We start from the raw sequence: 21206 nt of genomic DNA, 5'->3' as shown, positions 1-21206 counted from the left end.
AGCATAAGAGAAGGAGACATATGCATAGGCAAATACATATGCTTATTGAAAGAGATTGAAAGAGGGAAAAGAGGGGGGGAAGAGAGAGGAAAGGAGGAAAAGAAGAGAAGGAGAAGGAGAAGGAGACATATGCTCATGCTTATGCATGAGCATATAAGCATAAAAGAAAAAGAGAGAAAAAGAGATTGAAAGAGAGGAAAGAGGGGGGGAAAGAGAGAGGAAAAGAGAAAAAGAGATTGAAAGAGGGAGACATATGCTCATGCATAAGCATAAGCATAAGAAAAGGAGACATATGCTCATGCTTATGCTTATGCTTATGCATGAGCATAAGAGAAGGAGACATATGCTCATGCTTATACTTATGCATGAGCATAAGAGAAGGAGTCATATGCTTATGCTTATGCACAAGAGGAAGAAGAGGGAAAGGAAACATAGCATATGCTTATGCTTATGCATGAGCATATAAGCATAAAAGAAAAAGAGAGAAAGCTTAATCATAAAAGAAAAAGAGAGAAAAAGAGATTGAAAGAGGGGAAAGAGGGGGGGAAAGAGAGAGGAAAAGAGGAAAAGAAATTGAAAGAGGGGAAAAGAGCATAAACATAAGAGAAGGAAGAGGGGAAAAGAGATTGAAAGAGGGAAAAAAGAAGAGAAGGAAAGGAGGGAAAAAGAGATTGAAACAGGGGAAAAAAGAAGAGGGGAAAAGAGATTGAAAGACGGGAAAAAGAAGAGAAGGAAAGGAGGGAAAAAGAGATTGAAAGAGGGAAAAAAGAAGATTGAAAGAGGGGAAAAAGAGATTGAAAGAGGGGAAAAAGAAGAGGGAAAAAGAAGAGAAGGAAGAGGAGAAAAGAGGGAAAAGAGAGGGAAAGAGAGGGGAAGAGAGGGTTCCTATGTCCATCACTGCAGCTAGCGCTTAAGGCGCTAGCTACATGCCAATGCAAATAACAAAAATAACAAAAGGAAAAAAGAGGAAGCACTTTCTTACCTGGAATAGTCCCGCTCAGTGTTTTGTGGACTGGCCCTACAAAAGAGAGGAAACATACCATTTTTCAAATAACTAGTTAGAGGAAGGAGGAGTTTAAAGAAGAAACTTCTCAAAGGGATTGGATTGAGGAGACAAGGAGAAAGAGGAGGAAGAGAAAAGACTAGAAGAGGTGTCTTTTTTCTTTCACAAAATCTCGTTTTTTGTCTTTAACCCTTGAAAATCAAGCATGAGAACTAGCACATAGCCTTAGCAATACAGGGAGAAACATGCTTCAACACTCACAAACGAAATCTCACAAAAAAAGAACCTACATTGCTCAAAGAGACTCACATTCTTGAAAAACTTCTTTTCACACAAGCAAAGAGGGAGAAGGGTGGAGAGGAAGCACAAGTGTTAGGAGAGGGATGAGTAGTAGTGAGGAGTGGAGAATAGAGAATAGAAAAGCGAGGTCATTGGATATAGGTAGGAGGAGAGATTTCTTTTCTCATAATAGAGATTGCTAAAGAAAGTGTCGCATCACGGGGTTTCGGGTTTTAGCCCACGTCGCTCTATAGCGACAATGGTCAGTCGCTATATAGCAACGCTTATATTTAAAAGCATCACTATCGAGTCACTATATAGCGACGGAATAGAGAAAATCGTACCTATATAGGGATGAAACAGAGCAGAACGTTGCTATATAGCGACGCTTTAGGACACTTATTGTTTAAAGTTAAAAAAGAAGCTCATAGATGCTATTTTATTATTGTTAATATATTTCCTTGCAACTTATGTTGTGATTTTATAAGTGTGCAGATGGAAGGGATGAATGGAAGCTCGTCAGATTATGGAGAGGAGTGCAGGTCTTTGATATTTCCAGAGCTCCTAGACATACCATTTGGTCAGGGGTATCTTGATGTGGACCATGCATGACTACCCAAGATATGGAGAGTACGCAGGTACATGGTTGTGTCTCCACATGTATAATATAGGATTATGCTTTTATGACTCTCTTTCGCACACATGTCTTATAGTAACACATTCATGCACGCATGCAAGACTTGTTACAAGTGGGTACCATGCTTGTCCTGTTTGTGGATTGGGTTTGAAATCGCTTGCACGATACTCCAAACATATGAGGAAAAATGTTTATGAAGGTCATGCTCGATACCTTCCACTAGACCATCTCGCATATGGAGGTCAGCTTGATCCACCACCACCATATTTGAAGGCAAGCGACTGGATTCAGGCTTGGAGGGTGAATGGAGAGGAACCTCCTAGTGGTATGAAGAGGCTATGGATCTTTCACGAGCTTCCTTATTGGGGTCAATTACAAATCAATCATCTCTTGGATCCCATGCATATATTCAAGAATGTGGGGGCTACTATTTGGGCACACTTGGTTGGTTCCAAAGACTCGAGAGGAGTGCGAGAAGACTTGCGTGCTATGAATAGGATGTCTCGTTTGTGGCCCCAAGTGCATGCTTCGGGAAAAGTTATCCTCCCAAAAGCAACATGGATCCTCTTTACGAGGGAGGAGGTAGCGGTTAAGGTGGACATTGCCTCTTTTCAAACACCGACAGGGTACATGCATTGATTGAAAGGAGCATTTTCAAAGGACAATAAGCTTAGTGGGCTCGAGTCGCATGATTGGCACAAGGTCTTAAAGGTATTCTAAGCTGTAGAATTATTGTACCGATAATCATGATGTGTTAGCGTAATTATGATTATGTTATATTGTTGACATGACTTCTTTGTTGCTTTGATAGTTCATCCTCCCAATTACAATAAAAGGGTGCTTACAAGAAGATGTTGGAAATGCTATATTCAAGATCAGTGGTATTGTGAGGTATGCTTACTATCAAATCGCATTGATTGCATTTTCTTCAATTTAAGCTGAATAATCTGTAGACTGATTATGAAAATATCTTACATGGGCATGTGAAATAGGTGGATATCTCAAAAAGAGATCTCTATATCGAGCATCGAGAAGGCTAGGGTGGAATCCATCGAAGCCGTATTCTTGCTTGAGAAGCACTTTCCCTCGAGCATTATGACAACTCAAGTCCACTTGCTTGTGCACATAGTTGATGAGGTGGCTATTGCAGGTACCATTCATAATCGGTGGATGTTTTTTCTCGAGCGGCTTATGAAAACTTTGAAGGGATCTGTAAGACAAAGAGCAAGGGATTTTTAAGACAAAGAGCAAGACCAGAAGTAAGCATGGCAGAGGGATGTCTTGTGCAAGAGTCATTAGTATATATCACGGAGTTTCTTGCATCCACGGATCCCGATATGCCACAAGCTTAGCATAACAAGGATGATGATCACATCATTGGTGAGGTTCCCCAAGGAAAAGAAAATATTAGCAAAGAGCAAATGGAGAAATTCAATAAGTTTTGTATCCTCAATAGCAAGGAGATGCAGAAGTGGATTGAGAGATATGAAGCGGCCAAAGCAGAACAATATTAGCAAAGAGCAAATGGAGAAATTCAATAAGTTTTGTATCCTCAATAGCAAGGAGATGCAGAAGTGGATTGAGAGATATGTACAGGCGATCGCAACCATATCCATGGGATCTGGCTCTTCTCCCCACTCACATGTCACTTAATTGGCTACAACTGGCTCTATGTAAAGCCGAATGCGATGGAGAGACAATAAACGAGCACGAGCGAGAGTTATCATTTGGATGCATGATGCATGTAAGTTTCTTACCTCTTGACGTAATTAAGTAATTATTTGTGACAATATACGCTATAAAATAGGTGCATCTTCATTGTTTTAATGATGCTCTTTTACAGTACAAAAAGTACAGTGTATTATGGTCATATAGACGACGCGTGCATTGTATCAATTCAAAGAGAGTCACATATGATTGTGGAGTCATGGCTAACTTCACACAAGATAGCTGAGCAAGTGCTTCGGATACCAATCTCTTCTCAAAGTTGGATTATTGTGGAACCATATGCGAAATCTATGAAGTTGATTTTATACGATTTAGTATTTTTATTCTTGATGTAAAATGGTTTAGAACTATTTACAATGGTCCCCATGCGACAGTGAGAAAGATAGTAGCGGCTTCTTTCCAATAGACTCCACCAAACATTGGACCAATGAAAGTGATACTTTTGTTCTTCTCGAGCACTGTGAGTAGGTGCATACTAATGATTTAATTAATTGAAGCCTTCGTTTTTAAAGATCCATTGATACATGTACTTAAGCATACTTTCATATATATAATTGATGACATTTGGCACCCATGTTCAATATAGGTGGTTTTTCATCCGGCTCGTTTTGATCCAAGATGGTGGTATGTGATCCAAGTTGCACCACGAAGTAAGCAATGTTTTGAAGATAGAGATGTGGATATGGAGATGCCACTACCAATGGCGGATCCAATTGATTTAGATGAATCTAGCAAGGAAGATGATCACAATATGAGCCAAGAGGAAGATGCACATAATGACATCACATGGGAGGAAGATGGAGATCACGATATTGAGGAAGAAGACAACGATCATCAAGAATCACCACACTTTATTGAAGAAGATGATCAAGTACTTTTAGGTGAACGTACGATGCTAGAGTATGATGATGATATAGGAGATCAACTCGGTATAGAGTTAGAGATAGACTTGTTTGGCGCATTAGACTTGGCTCAAGATGAAACCGCTGATGTAAATGCTCTTTATTGATTTTTTTCATCTCAAACTTGGACATGAATATATGAGCTTCAAAGGCTTGATGTACATGCTCTCATACTTTTATTCTCTCAAAAGATCAAATATGTATGAAAATTTAAAAAAAATTGCCATTGGAGAAAACTAACTTTTAAGGTTGATATGAAAAAAAAATCTCTCTGTAAAACGTCACTATTAAAAAGTATCTCAGTGTTGCTATATAGTGACACTTTCAATTTTGATAAAGGTTGCTATATAGCGACGTTAGAAATCATTGCTATATAGCGACGTTTGCCTAAAGTCGCTATATAGCGACGCTTCATGAGGTGTGCTTCCAATACCAATGATTAGCACCTCGCGCGCACTAAACATCGGTACTTAGGTCAATGAACAAGGACAAAGCTCCCATCTCCAATGGATTGATGGTTAAATTTTATGTTCATTTTTGGGATGTTATGAGTAGGGATCTAATGATAATGGCCAATGTTGTGGTGGACAAAAGATTTCTATCCATGGGTGTCAACACGGGCTTCATTAATCTATCTCCCAAATGTCAAAATAGGCTTTCTCCAAATGTTTGGCAACCCATTACAATGCTAAACAATTCTTTTAAAATAATCTCCAAATCTCTTACCGTTCATATCTGGGATGTTTGCATGCAGGTGATTATGACACAGAGCAGTCTAGGTTTTGTAAACAATTGAGATGTTTTGAGAATATGCTCAATGTTAATGTCTATCTCAACTATCTTATGGTTTCAAGGCAAAAGCATATCCTATTTTGTCTGGACTTGAACAAATCCTATGAATGTGTTAGGTGGGATTTTATCCTACATGTGTTGGACAAGTTGGTAGTGCCATCATCCAAAAGGTGGCCACATTGTTTGGGAATGCTTCAACAACTTTGTGTCTTAATGGTAGGGGCGTTGGTTTCTTCAATCTCACAAGATCCACCCATCAAAATTGCCTGATTTCACCCCTTCTATTTGTTATCTTCTCAAACCCATTAATTCATGTGTTGAATCAAGCAAGGGATAAGGATCTGCTGAGGGGTTTTGTTCTCCCATCCAGGTAGCAAATGATATCCCAGCTTTTCAATGATGGCCAATGGCATTTTGTGTTTATGACTAGCAATGTATTGAGGTTTTCATAAGAATTATTGCTTGGTTTTGTCAGGCTACTTCATCTACACTTGGAACAAATCCTATGCATTGAGATCCTCGAGCAACCCTCATCCACATTTGTTAAACTCAGTGCCAATAAGATGGGTTTCTGATGGTGAAGTATTACAATTTTAAGGGCACTATTGGGCCTTGGGCTGCTAACCTTGCATCAGTGTTTTGACTGGCTTAAGTTTTGGCATGGATTAACTTTTGGGTGAAATGTAAGGATTCTAGTGGTCAAATGTATATTGGTTGCCACAACGACATATGTGGCTACAGTCTGGCATTTCGAAAGATCGCATTGGTTGGAGATAGAAAGATTCTTTAGGTCATTTTCTTAAGGTTGAAGAAGAAGGTAGGCAGCATATGCATGCATTATATACCTTGGGATCCATTCAAATTCCCTAAGCAATTAAGGGGTTTATGCCTGTTGGATGCTTATATTAAGAACATGAATCTAATCAAAAAATGATTCTCCAAGCTTTTCTCTATATATATGCCTTGCATGGGGCTAGTACACTAGTTCATGGAAAATTGCAGCCATTCTTGAGCTCTGGTCTGTGAAGAGGTCTCCCATGGAATGCCAGAGTATTCTAGGATTTTTCTATTCAAGTAAAGGGATTTGCTCTAATTTTTTGCCTCGTGAGTGCCTAGTAGGTAGTGATTAATATTTGTACCTAGAAAGGGTTTGGTGGACTCAGGGGGATGCCAGACAGTCTAGCTGAGTCAATGTGGTGGAGTAAAGCTATTCCACTTGATGGCCACCCTCTAGCCTTGGAAAATATTCAGTGTGCTTGTAGCATGTTTAGGAAGAGTTGAGATGTTGGGACAAGATTAGGAATGGTCATAAGCATTCGAGGAAACCCATTGGGGATATTAGTTGTGATTGGTCCCTTGGTGTTAGGGAAATGGCTTAATTAGCTCGAGTTATCTGAACACTCCCAGATCAATGGCCAACAAACACTTGTCTCTCTAAAGGCATGAGGGGTAAGCAATGGTTTATTGGCAAGACAAGCCTTGCCAAGATCTCTGCGAGGTGTATCTACAGATGATTGCTGGAGAAAATCCAAGTTTCTTGTGATCTAAATAAGTGCTCGAGTGTCATGAGGTCTTTAGGTTAGTGGAGGAGATTCAAGGAGCTATGGTAGGGCTATAGGTTGGGAAAGATAGCCTTTTTTCTCAAGAAATTTATGCATAAATAGCCGCCTAATTAGAGCCAAGACTTCTCTTAAGGATACTAGCTTTTACATGGTGTAGCTCATTCCTTGTTCCCAGGTGTTTGTCATTTGCTCTCTTTAGTGTAGGCCTAGAATTTTATGCCCATTTAATGGCCCTTTTTGTATTGTTCTTTGTTTTATGGACTAGCCCCCCTTTTTTAATAAATCTTGGCATGTTTTATATATATATATATATATATATATATATATATAGTGTATGGTCCCATAATACTAAACTGAGAGCAGGTGCGATTTTTTTGTAAGCTTGTGCAAAAATGGTGAACATACTCTCTCTGCTCTCTCCTCTTTGCTCTCTCCTTTCCTCAATCCCCTCTCTCTCCCGCACCATGCTTTTCCTTCCCCGAGCCTCACCCCCCCTTCCTACCATGCTCTCTCTCTCTCTCTCTCTCTCTCTCTCTCTCTCCTACCACATTCCCTAAACCTTTTGTATGTACTACCAAACAAATTACTAGTTGTTCTTGTCAATGTTATTGCACTATGGCATCCTCTCTCTCTCTCTCTCTCTCTCTCTCTCTCTCTCTCTCTCTCTCTCTCTCTCTCCCCCTCTCCATAGTGCCATAATGAGATAAAAATTTGACAAGAAATACTAATAATTTATTTTAAACACACATTTCATTAATTTTGGACTCCAATGCCTATATTTGGACTAATCCTAAAAATCCTTCCAAATGGAAAAGTTACTTTATGAAAACATTATTCGAGAATCAAAAGTTTAATTTCTAGCACTATCATCTCCACATAATAAATTTCACAATATCTATCTATAATCATTAGGGAAGAAATGGGGTCTCAAAAGGGCCTCCAATTAGTGTTTCCTAATTTCAAGGATATTAGGGTGGGATTTGAGGTGTACCAAGGACTGCTCCAAGGTGTGGGACGATGGTATGTTGAGGTGGAGGGTGGGAAGGCATGCAAAAAACCCTTATTGGTTGTCCCCCTTGTAGTAGGGACCACCCAAACCATCCTCCCCCCCCCCTTAATCCATGCTTAACCCTCCTCCCATGTGCACTTTCCCCACATCAGCCCCAAATGGTATTGAAGAGGAGATGGGACCTCTTGGGTGAATTTTGATTCCCCCCCTCTCTCTAGGTGATTTACTTTATGAAAATATCATTCCCAAAACAAAATTTTACTTTTTGACACTTAGCTTTCTCAATAAAAATTATATTTACTCACACTATTATTTTGAACTAATAATGCAAAAACTAAGAAACACAAAAAAAATACCTTACTCTATATTGCAAAAATCCTAGTATAAATATTTATTTTAAAGAAATTCAATCCTCTTTTACAAACTTTTAAATATACAAAAAATCATGAAAATATTATTTATTTACTTATTTATATTTATATAGATAAGTTCCATGCATGAGATTAATTTACCATGACAATCTCCTAAAATCTCCAATACTTGATAACAATGTTAATAAACACCTTTTAGAGTTTTGGAACTCTAAAATCTCCAAGGCTTAATAACAGTGCCAATAAACACCTTTCAAAGTTTCAGAAAGAAACACCTGTATAAGCTCAAAGAATTTTATAATGATGCCAATAAACACCTTGCAATAGTTACAAAGGTTTTTCAAGATGTGTTTGCTCTGAGTGACGCACACACCTTCAAATGACACATCTTGATGGAGGGCAAAAGAGAGGGAAAGAAGGAAGGGGGAGAGAGAAGGAGTGGAAGGGGGAAAGAGAGGGAAAGAGAGGGGGTGCCTCGGGGAAGGAAAAAAGGGAAGGGAAGAGCAAGGGGAGGAGAGAGAGAGAGAGAGACAGAGACAGAGACAGAGAGACAGAGAGAGAAAGAGAAGGAGGGGGGGAGGGGAGGCAGAGAGGGGAGAGGAGGGGGACAGAGAAGGGGAGAGGGAGAGTAGAGGGAAAGGAGGGTAGGGTAGCTCCCGCATTGCCGTGACAAATTTTTGTTGTTATTTTTTGCATAGCCCTTTGCATTGCCACCATGGTGAAGGAAAGAAGGGAAGGGGAAGAGCAAGGGGAGGGTGGGGGGAGGGGGAGAGAGAGAGAGAGAGAGAGAGAGAGAGAGAGAGAGTGAGGGGGGGGAGGGGGGGAAGGGGAAGGGGAAAGGGAGATGAGCGGGAAGGGAGGATAGGGTTGCTCTCACGCTGTCCCGACAGCAATAAATTTAAAAAAGGAAGGGGGAGATAGAGATAGAGAGAGAGAGAAGGGGGGGTGGGGGGGATGGGATGGGATGGAAAGAGGAAGAGAGAGAGAGGAGGGCAGACAAAAGGGGAAGAGAGAGAGAGGAGGGGAGACGAAAGGGGAAGAGAGATGGGAGGGGAGAGGGGAGAGAGGGAGAGAGAAAGAGAGAGAGAGAGAGAGAGGGGAGGAAGAGAGAAGAGAGAGGAGAGAAGCGTATGGAGGATGATCATGGCCATGGAGGAAATAGTGATCGTGATACTGGAAAGAAGAATGATCATGAGATAGGAGATACAAATATTCAGGCCATTACCAATGAGGACAAGCCTTCCATTGGTGATGCTGATTTTGATGAGCACAGCAGCACAAAAAGTAGTGGGCTGAATGTAAATATTTAGAGATCTAACATTGGTTTGGATATTGAAATAGATAGTTGAGGCCCTCGCCCTCTCCTTTATGGAGCCCCAAGTATGTCTTGCCTCTTCTCATGTTGCCCATGAATCAAATATAGGGCGGGTGTGCAAGACCTTATGAACAGCTCCGGCGGTCAAGTAAGGCATAATTTGTGCCATCACCAATCATTGTCAACAGTTCGTCATGTGCAAAAGATGCAATCATAAGTTACTAAGTAGAGTACATCCACTCTCTCGTAAGCTTCCATCGTGTTCTTCTGCTATATTTGTTGATCGCCCTGACAGACGTAGGAAAGCTGGCTTTAATCCTTGTGCTTCACCCAAAAGAGATTGCAAATTTGGACTACAGATTAACAAAGTATGGAAAGGAATCGGGCAGCGAGCTGCAAAAATTCTGTGCTAGTTTCAAAATATGAAGTTTGATAAACATGCATTGTGGGTGATGTGATGAGTCTCGTGTGATTGTGCTGGTGCTAGCCGTCCATGCTCCATGTTTGGTGGTGCATCATGATGGACTGGTGGAGTACTCCAGTTGAAGGTTCGAGCCATCCAGCTATCGTAAAGTGAAGATCATGTGCACGGATTCAAGTCACGACATGAGGGCGAGCTAGTCTGCTAGTGTCGGCTGGCACCTGATGTCGAAAGGACGATGCAAATGGGCGAGTCGCAGCGACATTGGTGCATAGCGACATTAGTGTGCATGGCTGGTGGCATATAGATCGACATCACTAGAGCGCAACAGATGAGAATTCTATGAGCAAATGGGGCCTTGCGGCACGAGCAGTGCTGCAAGCTTAAGGAATCAGTTTTATCGACAGGGTGGGCTGATGAAAATGCAGGTGTATAGAACAAACCGGGATTGATTTTTCCCATCAGATCACAAAGGTAGAGGTTGATATACTTCAAACTGCAAATGGCCGGTGGCTATCAGTTTGGAGAGTGCACCCCCAACAGTAGCTTGCGGGGGCTACAATCTTCAATACGTTGCATGTTTCTGGTGTTGCAGGATGGTGCGGGAAACAAGCCATGTGAAGCGATTAAGAGAGGGCACGACGGGCAAACCTGCATCAGCGGTGCCTGATTGCGCATTGCTGTATAAATTCTTCCTCTAGCTTTCTGTAACTTCCAAGGTGTAACTAGCTACTGCACTTCCTTCAGTATAGCTATCCTTCAGCAAGATCAGTCGTCCCCCACGAGCTCAGCGACCTTTCACTCATGATTATGACAATATACTCACCGTTCTTGCTCCTCGCAATCCTGTTGGCAACTTGTGCATCCTGCCTTGCTGGTTATTACGGCTCGCCTGAGCTGAGTGGATGGACAAACGCCCATGCCACCTTCTATGGCGGCAGCGACGCATCTGGCACCATGGGTATGCATGACGATACTCTGTTTCAGTTCATGATCTTGCTTCCTTGTGTTCCTTTTCAAGCTACGATTCGCGTCTTCGTTTGTTAAACACTTCTCAAATCCTCACGATCATATATTGTGGCTTGGCGAAAACAGGAGGTGCTTGCGGTTATGGCGATTTGTATTCTTCCGGCTATGGCACAAATACTGCCGCCTGCCCTCTTCAACGGTGGGTCGAGCTGCTTCGAAATCAAATGTTGTGCCGCCGCCGATCCAAAATGGTGCCTGCCAGGAGCTGGATCAATCGTGGTTACAGCAACCAACTTGTGCCCACCCAACGACGTCTTTCCCAACAACGTACGTCACAAGGAACTTTGAGACGTTCTCTGTATAGGAAAAAAAGAGGATTCTCTATATCTTTTACTAGTTTGAAATGAACATAACTAGTAAGAGTGCAAACTAGAGAAAATGGAACACTTCCTAGTTACCTTATCTAGGGAATCAATCAAAAAATTCCCTATGCAAGTCAATGCAGGGAATCATTAGAGAATTTCACCATATAGGAAAATTTTCCTAGATAGTGAAATTCATTAGTAATTACCTACATAGTCTAACTAGGAAATGTTCCATTTTCCCTAGTTTGCACACTTCCTAGTTATAGTCTAGTAAATGATATAGAGAATCCTCTTTTTCTTTGTAAGACAAACTAGGAAATGCTCCATTTTTCATAGTTTGCAAACTTCCTGGTTATGAACTAGTAAACAATATTGAGAATCTTCTATTTCCCTATATAGGGAGAACGCGAAATAAGTGATTTTGTCTCAGTTATATCATTTAAGAAATGAAGCACTCATGTTTCACCTTTTTATATGTAGCAATTTGAGCTTTTAAAGTACCTAGAGCAATAAGCAATTGTTACCATAATTACCTTAACTCACATTATCTACACTTCACCTAAAAATTCAGCCTTCTCCCTTAAATCCAAATGCGTAAATTCAGCCTTCTCCCTTAAATCCAAGTGCATAAAGTCAGCCCCCTCCCTTACATCCAAAAGCATAACATACATGCTTACAAATGCATAACTCTTCATGCAATTCAGCCTTCTCCCTTAAATCCAAGTGCATAAAGTCAGCCCCCTCCCTTACATCCAAAAGCATAACATACATGCTTACAAATGCATAACTCTTCATGCTCATGAAAAAGAGAATACGATCATTGGAATAAGCATGGATAGTGTTATAATCCATACCAACACTTGTCAACATATTTTCACTGCATCCCTTTATGAAATCATGGTATTTGGTTCATGCAAGCATTGACTTGAGGGGGCAGTTGGACATGCAAACTTGCATGGAGTAAAAGGTGGCTTTGGAGAGTTGTGGCACTTTGGACACATAATGGCATGGATTTGCATGGGGAATGTTGATTGTCATGGAGAATGACACACAATCATCTCGGCTACCCCTATTTAATTCTCGTGATTTCCTCATCAATTGTGACCATACTCTTTAGTAAAATACCATGTTTAGGTGTTGTTTGTTGTTGTCATATGGTGTAGAGTCTGTGAGTTTTTACAAGGGGGATTCACTAGTAGTAATAAGGAGACGTCACCTGCATGCAATAAATATATGAAAATTCCCCTTATCTACCCCTATTTACGGGACCTTACCTTATAAAATGTACCTTCCTTCCCTTATATAACCCCCCTCCCTTACATTCATGTGGTACCATATGATAAACCCTAGTGGACCCCCCGGGGTTTTGTAGAAGCTTCTAGTCTTGATATATAATGGTTTTGTAAACATGGGATCCTCCAACAAGCCCAATAGGCCTGATGAGGAGGACTCGCTATGCAATTTGTAATTGAGTTTTAGTACATGCAATAATTTCTTTAGTAGGTTTTATAATTCGAGTTCACTACTTAATCATTTCTTTGCATTTGTGTTGGGGTAGACATAAATTTAGTAGATTTCACATAAACAATCATGGGACATTTTTGAAAATACCCTTTAAGCTTGGCAAGAAAGTATTTAGGCAAATCAGCTACCTACCCAAATCAATGGAGGATTCCAAAAGAAGGTAGGAAAGATATCCATAAGAATTGGAGACCACTCACAATGTTGAATTGTAGGTATAAAATTTTTCCAAAAATACTTGCTCTCGGAGGATTTTAAAAAAAATGGATTTATGGATTTACAGGATCAAACAGGTTTCATTAAGGGCAAGCACCTCTTAGAAGCCATTGTTAATTTTATGGGAAGAAGGTGAATATGGTAAGGATACTTGTCAAGTATTTGTTTTTTAAGATTGATAAGGCCTACACAAGACTTGAATGATATTTTCTTGCTCAGTCCCTTCAAGATATGGGCTTAGGGCCAAGTTTTGTTTCCTTAATTAAACTTTTGTTGACAAATGCTTCACCAAAGGTGTGTGGCAATGGGGTGATGATAAAATATCTCATGATTCTAATGCCAAAACTTTGTTCTTGGATTGGTTAACAGGAAAAGCAAAGGTTGTGTCAAGCTGTCAAGTTCTTTGACAAGGACCATGATCAGGTTTTCAAAGAGCTTGATGAACATGTTCCTACTTACTAGAGCAAGAATGCCATAGAATTCTAGTACAAAGACAATGTTCAGATGGCCTATGATTTTGGATGTGAATAACTTTGATGTCTAAGCTACATCGCTATGGTTCATGAGATTTTTCTTCACTTGTCTCAGATGGTTCTCCAATAATACTGATGTTTTACCTTGCTACAATAGAACATATGGTAGTCATTGATATTACTTGTTTACTCCCTCTTGATGAGGATGATGCTCAAAGGTGCTTCATGTAAAAATATTATTATCATAATAAAATATAATATATTTTTGATACCACCCCCCAAAAACAAAAATCTTGATTCTTGAACTAATTATAGGAAATTTTAACTTTGCATTTAGTTTTACTCCATGCAAATAATTACTACTAATACATTAGCTTGCGTAGATTGTATTATGTCATAGGTAGTGGTTGGAACAATAGGACTAGCCGAGGCACTATTGCCCTCTCAAGAGGTTCCCCTCCTTGCATAGGAACATACTCTATCTTTTTTGGTGGGTGTGCATCCCTTATTTTCCTATATTAGCATTGTGGTCGTATCCTTTTGCAATTTTATTTTTTTTAATCAAAAAAAGTGGTGTATATCTATATCAAAAAAGAAGATATTATGTTATGCTTGATTGCTATGCTATCACTGTGCTGCTGGGAGTAGAACTACACTATCACATCTTGCACCATACTTTGTATGCAAAGAAAGGTGCATTATAGTCTTATGCTGTCACTTTGTTGGGAACAAAACTATATTATCACATCTTTCAATGGAAAGGTGTATTATATAGTAGTAGCCTCTGTTTTTTCATTAAAGGTCATTTTTTGTGCCTGTTTTGGCATTACAAGTTTTCCATAGGCTCTTAGAAGTCCATGTTTTCCAAGCTGCGAGATTGCTATAACCTATTTGAAGAGGCATCACCCTTTCACCCACAACTTATATTAGCCCCAACAATACCTTCTTAGAGTCACCACTATTGATTCTACTTAGATATGAGGTGCTTCAAAGGACCACCTTATGCTTGATGCTCCCTTTTTCACATCAGATTGGAGATTCTGGGATTTCGTGGTATGGCTTTGTTACCCCCATGTTTGAGTTGGAGTACTTTTGCTCTATATCTATTTTTTTGTAGGCCATCATGCCTAGGGGTTGTCATTTGTAGGTAATTGCATCCAAATTTTGCTACATTCAAGGGGTATTACAATGAATTGTTGGGCACTTTATAGACATCACTACATTAATGCACCAAAACATGGATGCAAGTGCATTCAAACGTGCTCATTACATGAATGAATGAAAGAAATGGCTTGCTAAAGAAAAGAAGAAGAAGGAGTTTGGCTTGTTTGCAGCTAATGAATCAACACCTAGTGCTAAGAGGAAGGAAGTTGCTAATTATGCTCATCATGATTGAGTGTTTCAAGTTTCTTGCAACTACAATCCTTTGCTATATGATGTATGCATATGAGTGGTGCTAGATTTGTGTGTGATTCTTTGACAATGGTGCTAGCAAGCACATCATGTCCAATCATCATTTTACTTCATTGGTCACTATTACATGTGCTAATAACTCTAGGAGTTGGGAAGATTGTGCTCATTGCTAAATGGTGGATTAATTACACTTTCTAATGCTTTGTATATACCAAGAATTAAAAAGAATCTCCTATCAAATTTAGAGCCATTGCTAGGTCCAACCTAGTTTAGTGGTTAGTTTATTGGTGATAGATGCACTAGACATAATTGTAGTATGGAGATACTATTGTTCCATCTAGCCCTTTATGTCATGGTCTTACTGTCTTGATAGTTTAGTGAGGGTTGCTAAAAAATTGTAGCTTATACAAAGTGATGTACGCAATAGCACCTACCCTAGTAATGTAAAATGTGACTCAGAGATACAAGCACTATGAAGTCATTCCATTTGCAATGCTCAATATACCTACAAAGTAACTATGACTAAGAGACAATACAACATCAAGTAAAGCATCGTGACACAACCTCAACACATAGACGGGGACGAGCATTTTTCGAGCAAAATCTTACGAGCATCCGAGTGAAGGAAAAAGAAAGCTTTCAACTATGCAAAAATATGGCAAAAATGGATCAGAAGAAAACATAGTTTCACTTAAAAATATGCAAAGTATTATATCAATGCATATTTAATACAAAAATCTTTACGTGAATCTTTAGGAATGGTGAGAACATAATGGGATGGCTTTTGAAGAAACACACATGTAGAGTAGGCTTCTCTATGAAAATTCCCTTATGATCCTTCTTATAACTTTTACTTAATAGGGGGTGACATTGAAAAACCTCTCTCAACCTATCTTCATGAAATGGTTTCTTCAAAGAAAACTCATTGAAGCAAGCCATCCAGGTAGTTTTGCCATCAAAACCCCTTTGAAGTAGGTCTTCCAAGGTAGTTTCGTTGGCGAAACTACCTTAGATAGCACTTTTAAAAGTGACATAACTTTCACATCCAATATCCAAATATAGTCATTTAGCCACTCAAATTGATTGGAACACCCCATTTGAGCACATTTATGGGGTTATATTTTGGAAAATCTTGCATATATAGTATTAAATATTACATGTATTTTATGAGAGTGATATATAAGACCAAGTTAATACTTATTTATAGTAATTTAAACTTCTTTAGAAACATGTCCATAAATATCTTGTTATTTATGCTATAAAAACACTAGAAAGATATTGCCATATGATATAAATGTGTTCATAAGTAATTAAATATGTATAGTATTATTACATTGAGAGTGATTATGAGGGATGTTTCTTAAAGGAATTATTTTTCAACACATTTTTAACAGGGGTACAAAGGGATGTCTATAAATAAGAAAATTATGTTGTGTAAAAATGAATGAGTGACTAGTTTGTATATTTTTATGATAAAGGGATCTACTTCTAGTGAAAATAAAAGTGTAAAAACCATGTTTCCTAAAGAAATACTTTTTTTTAAAATCTCTTGAAAAACATGCTCGGATAAACCTGCTCATAGGTTTGTGCTCATAAAATTGACGCATCCACACATAAACAACCAACAACAAGAACAAAGAGTACACAAGCTACTATAATAGCACTACGTACATTAAAATAGTGCAAGTGAGTAGCTTATAATTTGATGGATGACTCACACATAATGCATACTCCACAATTCTCAAACGACTACAAAGAAAAGTTCTATGTTACTCTTACACAACTCAGGCATATACAGAAGCTCATGACATGGAGTGTGGTTTGGGAAATGCAAAGCAAGTATGGCTACCCCAAATGCACCATCTTCGTCTTACTTCTTTCCCACTACCACTAAGCTCTAGAGCCTCACGATTTCTTCATAGAACCCCTCTCACCTCTTAAGCCTCATATAGGCCACGTGGTAGATAGGGTTAGATCAAGTTAGTGCCATGTTTCATCATTGATCCATCATCAACAATTGTCATGTCAATAGTACAGTCATTGCAATGCCATATCATAGGTGCCATGTCATCATAGTTGTCGCATCATCAAGTGTTAACATGCCATGTCACAAGTGCTATGCCATCTCGTGTGCGACGTAAGCACACTATGCCACGTAGAACATTTTTTAACTATGTGGATACACAATGCCATATCACCTACATGCCACATCATCATTTGGGCACTCTTTGGAAAAAGTTTTGTAAACCGTATGGGAACCCAAAATGCCACATCGTCACTTTGACCACAACTTTGATAAAATTTGGCAAAATTTACAAATGGCCGTAACTTTTGGTTCTTAAGGAATTTCGTAGTGCTATAAAAAGCAAAAATCCTCAATAGATCATACTCTATGCACTGAGCACATCAAATTTGGTTTTTGACTTTCCATAGTTCAGAATAATCAAGCTTCTTCATAAGAACCACATCTTAATCCATTGTTGCAACATCTTCAACCATCACATAAAACAAACAAACATAAAATATTTTGCTACATTTGGCATATTGACATGTACTTTTGTTGTAAACTAGCATACCCTTAGAGGAGATCAAATTCCACTAATCCACGTGAGCCATTTCCTGAACCACCCGATTAGTTTCCATCGGTGTCAGTCCATTTGGCTCTATCAACTCATACATTTGATAGTAGCTCAATACTCTTGGTATGCAATTCATCAGATCAGTGATACATTTGGCAAAGGGATCTTTCTTGGATTCAAGATAGTTCCACATATTTGCATTGTACACATGCCACCCATGTGAAGTCACATTTATCAACTATTTTGGCAATAGTTCCTACATACATAATCAGCCTTGTAAAGCCCCTTGGCTATTCTTGACACATTGTTGTCACTACTTTGCTACAAGCTTGATCTTTAGCGCACATTCTTAATCATGACTTGAGCAACACATTTATCGAGTACTTCTCTTACATTCATGTAGGTAGGATTATGCTTTAAAAACACTTTGTTTTGAGAGGGAGTATTACAACTTGATAGGTTCAGCATAAGCCGTCTAGTGGTAGCTCAGAGAATAAGCCCTATAGTGGCATCTCATAGTGTTCTCATGGGTAGACACTCTTTATGGCAATAGGTTAGCCTCTAGTACAAAATACTAGACAAACTTTAGCATGGAGCTATTGGTAATCATTTTGCTAGATGAGATCTATTAGTGGAATGAGTAACTACTTCAATAAGTAAATCACACACAAAATCAAAAGATACTTAAAAAATATTTACTCAATAATCACGAATCTTTTTTCTACTCTTTGGACTGGCTTGTAGCATCATGCAAATACTAAATCGAAGTTGTTCAGTGGTACGTAAAATCACTCACAAGGGCTAGTAGAGTAGAGGTGACTATGATATAGGGGAGGAGGGAATCATTATAGTGACAAACATCTTTGCAAAATGTTTAATAATAAGTGAGACTATGATGCAAACCTATAATAGAATAGGTTAAATATATTGAAGATAAGTATAATAACACTTCCTGAACTTTGATGTATGGCTTGGATAGTGCCACATGCATCTTTGTGATTGTGAAGTAATAAGTTATGCAAATCTCTAATATAAATTAGTTGAGTAACATTTGTAAAATGACAAGTGGAATAACACTTTGACCCAACTAAATGAGCAAATTTATGTGAATCATATTTGTACATATCCTCAAAAATTTGGCCACCTGCCTCTAGAGACCACAATGTGAAAAGATTAAGCCTTAAGCATGACACAATCACATTTCACTACTATGTAAACTCTCAAGTGTTGGTAAAGTTGGGACATAGAGTGGAGGATAACAACATTGAAGGAACAATTTTAACCACTTGCTTGCAAATTTTAACCATGAAAAGATTAAGCCCAAGCATGACACGAGACACATTTCACTACTATGCAAACTCTCAAGTATTGGTAAAGTTGGAACATAGAGGGGAGGATAACAACATTGAAGGACCAATTTTAACCACTTCCTCACAAATCTTGATAGCATGCAAGCTTGAGCAACCCAAAAATCGAGGGCATTTGGTTGTAAACTAGTGTACTCTTGCTTATTGGCCCCTTTAACCTACACATCCTTAATCATGTTTACTGTCAACGCTACCTCACGATACGATTAAAAGGAGGCTCATGTTTTTGGGTCAAACTTTCGTCATGGTATGATTTTAAGTGTATGACAAGGGGTATATGGAAGGGGGGTGCACTTCACCTCCCTAGTAATAGGCTTTGCATAATTGCCTCCTAGAATCCTTCTCTCTTCTTGTGCCCTCAAATGCATTCAATCCCTTTTATTAAGCTGCCTAACATTATTTACCAAGGGGATTATAGTGCTTTTTTGTTGAGTAGGGGGAACTACTAGTACATGATGGCATGACTTCTATACTAAGTTAGGTTTTCCACTTTCATACTTCCATCTTTGGCTGGCACAGGTGCTTGTAGGCTAGCTCACCATTGGCACCGCCCACAAATCATGACTAGCTCACCATTGGCACCGCCCACAAATCATGGACGGGCAAGATTGCCGACCAACGTCAAGCCCACGGCCTAGATGCATTCAACGCACCATGGACAGGCATGGGCGGCTTCCCTGATCTATGCATTGGAAGGGTATGCCATAGTGAGGTGCCATCGTCATGAAAGTGAATGTGTAGAGTGCAAATGCGGACGGACATGGAGGACATGGAACATGGTATACAAAGATGGGCCTTTAAGTCAACCTCGTGGAAGCCTGCGTTATCCGAATTTTCCTTTTGCCTTTCTCTGCTTCCATATTCCGAGCAGTGTGAGGTGGCGAGGTACGGCAATCATTTCAACGTGTATCGTTCGGCTTTTTGTCCATTTGCACAACGTGAAAAAACATGAATTTAAATGTGAAAGATCCATTTCCGTGGAAGAACCAAGAGGAGTCCTACTCTATTCAAAAGATCAAAAGGAGTTCTACCTTTGAACCTAAAGATCATCTCTGGTCACATGGAGGAATAAACAAATTACGATTCCATTTCTCAATTCATATGTTAAACAATTAGGAGTCTCTTTGATGTAGCGCCTAAATTGTTTTCCCCTCCCAGGCTGGTAATTGTAAAGTGGTCCTTTTTGGCATTTGTCTCCCTCTTACAAATCTCAGAGTATTTTTTTGAGACAATTCGTAGTGCAACCACTGCCTGGTTCCATAGAGGATACACTCATTCGTCCGATAGTATCTGGTCCTGCTCCTCCACATGCCAGTGCCCAGTCTTGCACATCTCAGACGATACGACAGATATCAGCCTTACATGATCAATTGATGTGCTACAGGTACCTTGTCTTGGGTTTGATCGTATTCCTCAATTCAAAGAATTTATGTTGCTAGCAAGCTTCCACATCATCGCCGACTGAGAGGGAGGTGTATATAGGAGGGAATCTAGCTCTAGCCTCCAAAACCCACCATTTGGTGTCCTCCATCCATTGTGATTGCAAAACCTTGCTCTTAATTGTCTTCTTCTTTTGGAAGCCGATATGCCGTGTACTTTGTGAATGTATTGGCTACTCGTTCCATCTAAAGCAATTTCAAGGGCAAACTCCTAGTCTCCAAGATGAGAATGCAGTAAGGTGTGGTTTCTCTTGCCGGTCCAGGACCATTTTTGAATCTTTTCCACCTTATTTGTTTTTTCAAAGAAAGGAACCTTCTTTTAATGCTTGAAAGATTTCATACAAGACAACAGCCCCGAAGGTGCTGAGTATGAAAAAACCGGAAAAGACTGAAAGAAAAACCGGCCTGTTCCAAAGAAGGCCAGCTCACTGCCTAGGGGATCTCGGGAACTGGGGCTAACAGCCAAGTGGGGGGACTATACAGCCAACGAATCCCTCGGAGAGTGAAAATGTAGAAAACACCTGCAGGCCAAGCCTTGCAGAAACAAGCACACCTCTCAATAGTCGCCCTGGAGCCTGGAGTCCCACGCTCCCAGGTGGACCGTAGAATGTAAATGATATCCTGCGAGATGGCTCTCTCGGAGCGATTGGTCATAAGGGGGACCCGGTTTAGTTGCCAATGCTCGTGCTCAGCCTTATAACTTTGAAAAGGTCAAGGCTGCTCACTTTAAAGGAGTTGGGGGCGATGTTGATACAAGAGGAGGCTAGGCCAAGGATCTACAATGGGGATCGTAGCAAGGACCAAAGCCTTCGGTGCACAAGGTAAGAGTAAGGGCATACGAAAGG

The 21206-nt window shown here is 39.7% G+C and overlaps 1 protein-coding gene and 1 pseudogene across 3 annotated transcripts in view; both read left to right on the top strand.

The window, feature by feature from the left end:
• Nucleotides 1-13552, top strand: part of LOC147884414 (protein PPLZ12 pseudogene) — a 64176-nt pseudogene extending 50624 nt beyond the window's left edge.
• A 5886-nt stretch (nucleotides 13553-19438) lies between these two features.
• Nucleotides 19439-21206, top strand: part of LOC147884413 (uncharacterized) — a 119985-nt gene continuing 118217 nt past the window's right edge. Inside the window, exons 1-2 of one of the 3 annotated variants that reach the window (XM_087398677.1) lie at nucleotides 19439-19807; nucleotides 20081-20306. In XM_087398677.1, the coding sequence (XP_087254803.1) occupies nucleotides 20296-20306 (11 nt within the window). In that variant the 5' untranslated portion in view covers nucleotides 19439-19807; nucleotides 20081-20295. Of the gene's footprint in view, nucleotides 19808-19990; nucleotides 20307-21206 lie in introns of those variants that run through there. The other 2 variants (XM_087398675.1, XM_087398676.1) reach the window with 2 other exon arrangements.

Source organism: Dipteris shenzhenensis, chromosome 27, assembly GCF_047967505.1.
Source record: "Dipteris shenzhenensis isolate YYH24624 ecotype China chromosome 27, Dip_SZ_1.0, whole genome shotgun sequence".
Lineage (NCBI taxonomy): Eukaryota > Viridiplantae > Streptophyta > Polypodiopsida > Gleicheniales > Dipteridaceae > Dipteris > Dipteris shenzhenensis.
The sequence above is the reverse complement of the archived record's forward strand: the minus strand, read 5'-3'. Positions and strand labels throughout refer to the sequence as shown.